The following is a 10,419-nucleotide window of genomic DNA, read 5'->3' as shown; positions in this document are numbered from 1 at the left end:
TGCTGGTGATAGTGTGTGCCTCTATTGCAACCCATTTATTTTACTTTCCAGATCCAGTTCAATGCTATGGATATTCCTACTTCTCTTCGTACCAGCTACTTTTCAAATAACTTACTGGAAAAAAAGGCAAATGTCTTCATAAGGTCTTACCCCAAGAAAGAGAGGGTATTTTGATCTAGACATTACCAAATAGCATGTCTTCTTTTGTTTACTGCATATGCCATATTGATGTTTATTTGAAACCTTCACTTCTTTTAACTTCTCTAGAGCTAATCATTTACAAGTTAGTACATCTGGTAGTTGTTGAATGTGGTAGTGATGAACCTCTTTGCTTGAGATTTTCTTAAATTATGTAATTCTAATACATCAGGTCAACTGCTCCAGTGATTGTCCCCGAATCTTTTGATTTTGAAAAGGGAAATTCAAATCCAGCAAATCGTATTAGCAAGGCGTTCAGGAAGTGCACCAGGGAGCAAACCAGGATGATCCAGAATGAATTTGCAAACTGTTCACTGTGAGTCTTGAATGTAAAACTTCCCTCTTTGAAATTAGCAATTTTCTCTGAAAGGTGATGGATTTTCACTTCTGAAGAGAAGAGAATCATGATGAGACAACCACAGGAACCTGAAACAGAGGGGGAGATGCTCCTCATCTCAGCAATCCCTGCAGCAAGGCCATGTGATGTACATCACAACCAAATGCCATATTGATAGTGTTGTTATGGCCACTGCAACTTAGTTTTAACAGGGATTATTTTTAGAATCCAAGCTAACGGCTATTGAAATTGGTAAGCTTTTAAAACTGAATTTGGCTTAGGACCAGTAATATTTAATATGGCTGCTTTAGTGCCCTGATACAGCAAAGTATCTGTGCTCTTTTTTAGCTTTAAGCTGCTCATTGTCCCATTGAACATAACTGAACTGTCTGCATGTTTAAAGATAAATACGTACTTAAGTCCTTTATTAAATTATGATTGTAATACGTAATTCTTTGTAAATGTAATGGTAAATCTTCTTGTCAGCCAAGCCAGCAACACAGAGAATGGGCTTTACCTTCTCTAAGTGGCAGAGGGACAGGGATGGTCTGTTATCCCTGTTGGCAGTGTTTTTTTCAGAGACCACTTTTACAGCGAGTTGCTGTCAGTCTCTCCCTCTCTGCTCCTCAGTTTCTTTCTTCCTTGAGAAAGTCTTTCTGGTGTAAGTGGTGATCTCGCTTACACGGCTGGAAATCTCCCATCATGGTGAATACAAGCAGTTGCATCACTGACTTTTTGGTTGGCTGGGTTTTTTTTCCCCCTTCCCCCCTCTGCTGCGATTCCCAGTTCTGACCGTGTGCTGTGCGCCCATGATGTGGCCCCAGCTCTGTGTCCCTGAGGCTTGTGGTCACCATCCCCTTTTTCTGCCAGCTTATGCAGAAGGGCTGGAGGTGCCGGGGCTGCCTGCCACGGCTTCCTGCAGCCGCTCGCCTGTACCCATCCCACCACCCGCACTTGCAGAGGATTTTGACATTTTTATCTCTTAACTCTAGTCTGGAAAAAACATGTTTTGATACAGCAAAGTCATCCGCCTTTCTGCCTAGCTTTGTTTTCCCAGTTTAGAGTCAATGCAGCCATGGTCCTTAATATGGTCTCCCATGCCAATAAATCGGTCATCGTAAGTAGCAAACATGGACAGGCATTAGCCTGGTAGGCCAAGGGTGGGGTGGTACTTACATGCGATGAAGCTCCAGAGGTACAACCCGACAGGGCCATGCAGAGTTTCATAAGGGCTGCCAAAAGCATTGAACATGAAGAAACCTGTTCCCACCAGAGCAAAGATGATCAGTACTGTACAGAAGAGAATGACACTAACATGGATACTTGCAGGGATAATTTTGAGCAAATCTGGAAAAACTAAAAAAAAAAAAGAACAGAACGTTATTATACACATTAGGCAAAGTTGTTTCAGAAGTCAGGCCAGGGGTTTCTTGCTGGTTTGTGATAATTGTTTTAAATCGTGCTCTTCCAAATGCAACCAAAGATGAAAATGAAGTTATTAACTAGAAACAGGTTTTCATGGATGTCTGGAGGCAGAAGCATTTTTGTGGAACTCAGAAGTGTAGACTGGCCAGGACAGAAAGACCAGCTTCAGGGAAAGCCTCTCCTCCCCTTCCTGAGGGTATTTCCCTATGTGTGTTGTTCTCCCTGCCCTGGCTGTATCCCGTACGGGATGTGGAACAGCACCTCCGTCGTCCTGGCGCCCTGCCCATGGCCATCCCCGCCTGGCACCTGCACTGGGCTCTCCAGGGTGCAACCCCCAGCACCTCCAGCTCTAAATGCTGTGGACCTGAATCCAGATCAGCATCCTCAGTGGCTGCTCCCTCACCCTGGTGTGTTGGCAGGCATAACAAACTCCTCTCCCCCTGTAGGCGCTATTCAGGGCAGTGGGAGGTTTTTGGGGTTATTTGTTCCTCAGAAACCAGATCATGCAGATGCATGGTGGAGGGTAAAGTGCCTACCATCTACCAAGGTGGTATTTGGTCCTTAATGTGAAGAGCATATTCTTAGAAAAAAAATCAGAAGCTGTATTTGAGGAAGCAGGTCCACCTTGCGCTGGTCTGCAGGACGGCATGAAGGGCTACTCACAGTGCCTGTGTTACGGGTCTGATCTCGCATCCCTCAGCTGAAGGCTTGGCCATCTACTCCTCTTTCGGAGGGGGGGGGACGACAGTAAATCCAGAAACAGACTCTCTGCATTTATGCCTATGAGGTCCCACTGAGGGACATGAGATTGGAAATGAAATCATACCTGCTTGGCTCATTCACTGAACAGAGGGCAACTGGTATTTATTTACTTGCCTAGATCTTTATCAGCTTGTGGGCTTGGCCACAATTAATGTGTGTCACTCTTACACCTGACCCTGCCTGGCGTGGTCAGCAATTCATACAAGACGTGTTTCTCGGACTGGCTTGTTCTGGTCAGTAGAGTCTTGTATTTATCTTATTTTCCAAAATACAGGTGCAGAGGGGGTCAGGTGAGGATGAGAAGTTCCTGACTCTGTGTCAGTATCCATACCATGTGTGTTGTGTGCCTTGTGGTATCTGGGACAGGGTGAGGTAGCTCCCCTTCCCAAGGGATGCTTCTTCTGGCTCCCCTTCCCAGGGTGGGTGCGTGGGCAGGGAGGAGGCTGGGCAGCCCCTGTGGGCACGTGGGTCCCTTGGGGGTCCCCTCCCCCTTGCACTGGCCTCTTGGTCTGGACCATGTCATGGGCAATGCATGATGGACAAAGTTCTTGGGAATATTCAAGTCCTGGCTGTATGGACAAGTGAGGAGGTCACTGGGCAGGTGACATGGAAGGCTCTGTTAGCCTCGGGTGTGTGTTTGGTTGGTTTGGAGTAGCGTGTGTGGTTTATTTAGGTCTGATGTGTCTAAAGTGCACAAATGTTAGGGTTTGACTGCTTTATCTGCTAGGGAAGCAAAGAGCTGCTCCCAGCTGGGATGCTGATTTCCATTCTATTTCAGAGCAGTGATTCCATTGCTTTGATTAATCACAAATATACAGTGCTGTTTTGGTAAGTTTATACCCACAGAATTTTGGCTAAAAATATGTGGGTTTTTCCTGAAAACCTTAAGCAATAAATCTTTAAGTTAAAAGGTCCACATTTTATTATGAAGAAGCAGGAAATCATTAGTGAAGCCGTGGTGCTGACATACTGGCAAGTTAAATGTGTTGTGTACTGTGTGTTGCTGGGAGACATTCAAGGCTCCAGGAATGTATGATATCTGGGGAAGATAACGTGTGAAGTTGTTCATAGTATAGAGATTCCCTGTGAAAATCCACCAACAGTCATTGCCAAAGAGATGTGTAGACACCTAAAAGGATCGGGGGTTTCTTACCTCCTATCCTTTGGCATTTTTCTATTTTAAGAAAACAGAAAAAAAAATTGGTGTTTTGATAAAAATCCTTCAAAATAGAGATATATATTTCTGTACATACATTAATCTCAAATTATTTTAAAAATGAAATATGATACTAAAGAGGGAGAAATTCATAAAGCTTACATCAAAGAGTTATTTTCAAGATACTATCTGAATGAGATTTTGAAAGAATAAGAAAATTTTATGTGATCAAAATTTTCTCCCCTGTATTTCCCCAAGTAAAATACTTGTGGAATGTTTTGTGTCTGGAAGCCCAAGGCCAAAAAGGGAAGACGATAAATCAATGAGAGGAAATGGAGAAGTCTTACAATAAAAAAGTAGGATACCAAGCTAAAATAAGAGAACAAATAAAATGAGCGTGGAGCTGCTAAGGCTGGTGCTGCCCTGTGCCCTGCCAGCTCCTCCTGCTGGCAGGTGAAATGTTGGTTGTTTGCAGCAGAGCTTTGCCCTGTGGAGTTGACAGTAAGAAGGCTGTTGCTTGGTAGGTGTAAGTACTGTGTGTTACGCGGTTAATGCAACGCTTTCACCACATGCTATATAATTTAAGTCTCCAAAAGCTGGAGACTTTAGCATCCACTGCATTTGCCACTGTATCACTTGCCCCAGTCACTGCCCCACGAGAGCCCATGGAGCAGGTTAGGACTGCAACAGTGGGAAAATGGCGTGTGCGGTTTTGCACTTAGAGTTGATGACTGCTGCCTGCAAAGCTCTGCTGGATGGACTGAAGGCTGTGCTGAGTTCCAGCCATGTAACGGCCAGTGAGACTATGTATGCAAAAATTTAGGAATACTTTATTTTAAATATTTTTATGCAGCTTTTTAGCTACTGTTTCAAATTGTGATCCTGCTTAGCTAGGGCACAAGGGGATAGTCAATCAGACTCAGTATGAGAGAATAATTTTTAATCATTCATGTTTGTTTGGCAACAACAGGTATTTTAGAAGGAATCATCAAATACACTTAACTGCTCCTGATCCACAGGGGCACGATTAAAGTGGGGGTAATAACGCCTCGGCACTACCTCGCTGCAGCTGTAACGTGCAGAGAGTAAAAAAGCCTCACATAAATTACTCTGCCTTGTAAAATGTTTACCAGCAAACAGTTCTGCAGCTTGCCATGCAGTAAACACAGAGAAGCAGGTAATGTAGTGTCAATTTATCTCCCTGACTAAATGAAAGGGAAATTAATGAAGCAAATGTTTGCAAACTATTCTTGAAGCTGTGTTAAATAAATATCACCTTTTACGTTGTTGATGGCTGGCTGGGAGCAGAGAGGGGTACCCGGTGCCCACGGGGGACCATGCCCGCGGACCCTCACCAGACACAGGGACACAAGGGGGCATGCGGAGCCCTGCGCCCACCATCTGCAATGCTGCACGAATGCTCACGCCTTCCATGGGTAATGGAGAGGCTGCCTGTTCCTGGGGATGGCACTGGGCCAGGGCTCTGCTCCACCGGCCCCCCTTCCCTGGGGCATCCCTGCCAGCCTGGCTCCTGAGCATAGGGAGCTTGTGGCTGCCAGGTCTAGGCCAGGAGCACAACTACTTGCTGTCTTTGCAAGTGCAAGTGCCATGCACAGCAAAACTACCTGTTTGCTAAATTCACCTATTTTACCTAAAGGAAGAATTTGCCTGCATAAATGTTACTTCTGCTGGTGGCTACTTATTGTCCAGTTTGGCCACTGGTGCTTAAATTCCTTATTATCCTAGTAAAACACAAAGCATGTTTTAGAAATTAGACCTTGTGTTTATTGGACTTTATATTGCATATTTATAGAAGGGCAACGAGGCTGGTGAGGGGTCTGGAGAACAAGTCTTATGAGGAGCGGCTGAGGGAACTGGGACTGTTCAGCCTGGAGAAAAGGAGGCTGAGGGGAGACCTCATCGCTCTCTACAACTACCTGAAAGGAGGTTGTAGCGAGGTGGGTGTTGGTCTTTTCTCCGAAGTAACAAGCGATAGGACGAGAGGAAATGGCCTCAAGTTGCGCCAGGGGAGGTTTAGATTGGATGTAAGGAAAAATGTCTTTACTGAAAGAGTGGTGAAACATTGGAACAGGCTGCCCAGGGAAGTGGTGGAGTCCCCATCCCTGGAGGTATTTAAAAGACGAGTAGATGAGGCACTTAGGGACATGGTTTAGTGGGCATGGTGGTGTTGGGTTGACGGTTGGACTCGATGATCTTAGAGGTCTTTTCCAACCTCAATGATTCTATGATTCTATGATTCTATGATATTTCATATATTTACAAGCATATGAAGCAGTTGTAATGTTACTGTGGTATAAGACACAATTTTACTGTTGTACCATTCAGGCTAGCCAACGAAAAGGCTGAAGAGTCCCTACCTGTGCAGAATTTCTACGAGGAATAGCATTAGTTCTTGCAAAGCTCCCTGATGTTTTGGAAGAACATGCAAAACTGTATTTAATAATACAATTTTGTATTGTTTATGTTAAGAAAATAATTACTGCATTGTATTGAATCTTTCCCTTGGCACCTGCATTTATAGCTGTTTGTCATTAAAATTTTATGTGACATATCAGGAAAAATTAATTCCAGCAGCTATGTTGTCTTGAAAGAAAAACATTCCTTCATTGTAATGAATGAAATTGTGTGTTAGGTATGCATGCCAGTGACCTTTAGAAAATGAACTGCTGACCCAGAAACTGATGAGAATCAGCAAGAGCAAATGAAGCAGAAGGCTTTCCCCAGCCAAACTGGGTTTGCTAGCAGAGCAAATTCATTTTACAATTAAAAGAGATATAGTGGTCAGAGGGGAGCATTTAATGCAAGCAAACATAGAACTAAATAATTTAGCCTGTTTTCCGTGCCTTTTCTTCTCAGACGTGCTAAAGTGCACTTCAGTGCATTAAACTATGGATGTGTATATTGTATACGGTTATCCTGCTTTCTGGGACGCTCAGTGAGTTCCCGAGAGCACTGACTTGGATGGGATGGGTCTGCTGCAGCCCCAGAGAATGAGAACCAGCTTCCTTCATTAAGTGGTCTCTGAAGTGAACACTTCTAGTAGAGGCATATTTTGCTAAGCCACCCAATCACCCATTAAAGTAAGTGTTGCGTTTGCTTTTTAATCTAAATAAAAGATGATCTGAGAATAATTTGTGAGGAGGACAGCAATGCTTCTACCCTCAGCTGTCAGTGAAAGCTCACAGAGGCAAAGGCTGCCCTGTGGAGTGCCATGATTGGTACAACTGGGCTTGTGAAATTATTTAGGCTGTAACTGGGCTACATTTCGGGTATACACAGTGCCAAAAATCACCTCGTGGCGTTACCTTTTCAGAGCATTGTATAAAGGATGGCAGTGCAGGCAAATAAGACTGACAAGATGCGCTTGTAATATTGTGAGTGAGACCTAGTGAAATATTTCACTATTAATGCTTGGCTTGTGTGGAAGGAGAATAAAAGGTAAAAGAATGCTCTAATAAGCAAGCTTGCGTTCAGTTTTAGGTTGGTCAAGGCGCTCGGGTTGTGTTTCTGACCCCAGTGCTTCAGCCCTGCTAGCTCTGCTACTGCAGGTGATGATCTGCTGTGACTGATGCCTGATGGGCTGGGACACTGGAAACAAGGCTGCTCTCTCTAGGGAAGGATGCTTCTCCATCACAGGCATGTTAGCAGCTTCACTTCTGACTCGAGGAGTCTCAGGCATAAGATTAAATCCAGCCTTGATTTCAGATCCTGGGAACAGGCATTAAAGCACATGCTTAAAACCTCATTTTCAGACAGAGAAAATGAGAACAGTGATATTTACTGATGTCGAGTGAATTACTTCTTCAATGCTTTCTTCTTTATGCAATTCCTGAAAGCCTTGGAGTTCTTGGAATATGTACATTAGGCACTCATATTAAAGAAATTAATTTTTAATATTGTCCAGTGCAGTAGGATTCTGCAGCTCTGTATGAACACTCAAGTTTCATGGGTTTTTTACCATTCCAAAGTGGGTTGCTTAGCTGTGACTAATTAAAAACTTCACATTGTATTATTTCTGTTCTTTGGTTACATTTGTGTTTATGTGCTCTGAAATTATACTTATGAATGCAAGTTTGGTGAACGTTTGGATAGGAAAGCTTGGTTACATGAGATTTCTGTGAGCGTGGATAGAAAGTGTATGGCCATAGTGAGAGCAAACTATGTAACCCTGGAGTACATTTGGTTGAAAATGCTCTGCAATACTTGCACAGATCCAAAGCTTACCTGTATGTAGCATTGTGAGATATTTAAAAAGACATGATGACTGATATTATTAAGTCATCACAAACAAGCTGTGCATTTGTATTGTTTTGTACCTGTAATATTACTTTACACTGCCCACAAAATTAAAATTCTTTGAAACTATTGCTCTAATCACACTAGCAGTACATTAAAATATTTCAGCCGTAACAAGATGAAATGTACAGATGGGAGCCTGAATGCAAGGCACATCAATGAAATGGTTTAAAAGTATCTAAGCAGAAAATATGTGGAAAGAAAATGATTAGAAAGAGAAGCCTATGGGCTGTCTTGACTATGGCTTCTCTGGCATGGGGGCTGTCTGTCACGGCTGGGTTTAGTCCTGCCTCATGCACTGAGCCGATACGGACTAGAGAGAGATGTCCCGCTTCTTGCCACACGGTGAGGTCGCTGTGGGCGACCTTTCCATAACTTCACTTGCACCAAATTGGCCACTGATTCATTCTGCTACTGCTCTCCCTGCCTGGGGAGCTCCTGTGGGGGGGCTGGTGCAAGCCCTGGGGCTGCTCAGCTGGACTCCATCCCATGGCTGGGAGGTGCGGGAATTGGGGTGCGCACCCAGCCAGGGCCTGCATGAGGCTGCAGCTGCATCTTGTCCTTGTTTTACAGCAGTTTAGCTGTGCCTCATAGCTCTGTTGCTGTAATGAACCTGGACAAATGTCAGTCACAGAGCTGCTGATAGCTAGCAGCTTTGTCAGCTGTGGTTCATAACAATTTCACCTACAGCAGAAAACTAATTCCTTGGGATTTAGTAGTCCCCTCTGAAAAGTCACCCCAGCCTATAACCGGCAGGGTGGAATATCTGCATGCTGCGATGGCAAAGCAAGCAATTGAGAGAAGAACTTCAGCTGTATAAATAGACTAGTGATGGAATTTAATTAGAGATGGCAAGTCTTAATATTATATTAATTTGGTCTACTATTTTGGAAAAATATAATATAGTAAATAATTTCTGATACCTAATCTGGCAACCTTACCTTGTTTTAAATGACTCATAAGCAATTTACCAGTGCTTTTTTAGCAGAATGCTTCTAAACTGTTTTGTAATAACTTCAGGTGGCATATTGTACATATAACAAATGGCTGTTTGTTATTATCTGTTTAATGTGCTGCTAGATACAAACTGTGTTCACTTGATCATTTTATTGATCTTCTTATCCTTGAAGATAAATAGGTTATAAATATTACATGTAAAGCAAAACCATTGCTAACAGTCTTTGATAAAATTCTGTATGTCAGATACCAAGTTTGCCTTGCAGATCAACCGACTGAACGTCAGCTAGCATCAACCATCCGTTCTTTCAATTAATGCAGCAGATTGCTAACTTTTTGGCTGCTTTGTTTCTCAACAGCAGCCAAATGTATCTATGCCCCAGCTCTTTCATGAGATTTCTGCTAGTTTAGTTCATTCTTTCATGAGGCACAGAGGATGCGATGTTGACACACACAGAGGAAGATGATAGAGATTAATTGAAAAACAATTTTTTTTTAAAGTAATAGTATAAATCTTTTGAAATGTAGATATCTGTGTAACTGAAATATAGATTGTTGAAAACGTTTGCGTGGCTTTACTAGTATCAGAAAATAAGTCATTTGAACCTGAAGATCAGAACACTGTAACAGCAGCACTTGCTTTAGAGTATTTCATGCTTGTTAGGCTCTGTGTATGAGCAAGGGGACACTGGGGCAGCTATCTCCCAGCTCCCCTAGCCCTCAGCAGTGCGGTGTTAAATAATTCAAATGCCATTGTTACTCACATGAAAACTGGAAAGGTCTCCCCCCGAGCCCACACTGTCTCACACGCTCGCCATGGAAAAGCCCATACTGGATTTTGCCAACAAACTTCTCCAGCTCCTGGCCAGTGGCATTGACGAGCAGGGCTCCTGTCTTGCAGAGTATTGTCCCCTTAACCCACAGCTGTGTGCCGATGGCTGCCGCGGTCCCCAGTGCACAAGCGAAGCTCAGCACCCCGGCTATGCAAAAGATAATTTTCTTCTGCTGGGCTGGCATGGTGGCGTGCAAAGTCCTCTGAGGGATGCAGCTTTCAGCGAGGCAGCGACAAGGTCTTCATCAGCACGGCAAACAGCCAAGCTCCCCAGACAGAGTCCCGGGCACCCAGCCAGCCCTGCTTGCGGCGGGAGCCCTCTCCTTAGGGAGCTTCAGCAGTGAACCTCTGAGGCACACGTTTCCTGAAAGATGCTGTAAAGGTTTCTCTTCCCCATCCCCTTCTGTATAGCTCTAGCTTGCACACTATTGTGTT

General features: G+C 43.8%; 1 protein-coding gene across 2 annotated transcripts; it reads right to left on the bottom strand.

Moving 5' to 3' along the window:
• Nucleotides 1-358: 358 nt before the first annotated feature.
• CLRN1 (clarin 1) lies at nt 359-10,169 on the bottom strand. 2 transcript variants are annotated; one of them, XM_076340682.1, is made up of 3 exons: nt 9,917-10,169; nt 1,712-1,891; nt 359-663 (listed from the first exon to the last, which is right to left on the bottom strand). In XM_076340682.1, the coding sequence occupies exons 1-3, from the start codon at nt 10,167-10,169 to the stop codon at nt 359-361; spliced, it is 738 nt and encodes a 245-aa protein (XP_076196797.1). The 2 variants fall into 2 exon arrangements, with proteins under 2 accessions (XP_076196797.1, XP_076196798.1); XM_076340683.1 differs by having other exon boundaries at nt 359-624.
• Nucleotides 10,170-10,419: the final 250 nt, after the last annotated feature.

This window comes from Aptenodytes patagonicus, chromosome 6, assembly GCF_965638725.1.
Source record: "Aptenodytes patagonicus chromosome 6, bAptPat1.pri.cur, whole genome shotgun sequence".
In the NCBI taxonomy this organism is placed as follows: domain Eukaryota; kingdom Metazoa; phylum Chordata; class Aves; order Sphenisciformes; family Spheniscidae; genus Aptenodytes; species Aptenodytes patagonicus.
Note: the sequence above shows the minus strand (reverse complement) of the source record. Positions and strands in the feature narration are given on the sequence as shown.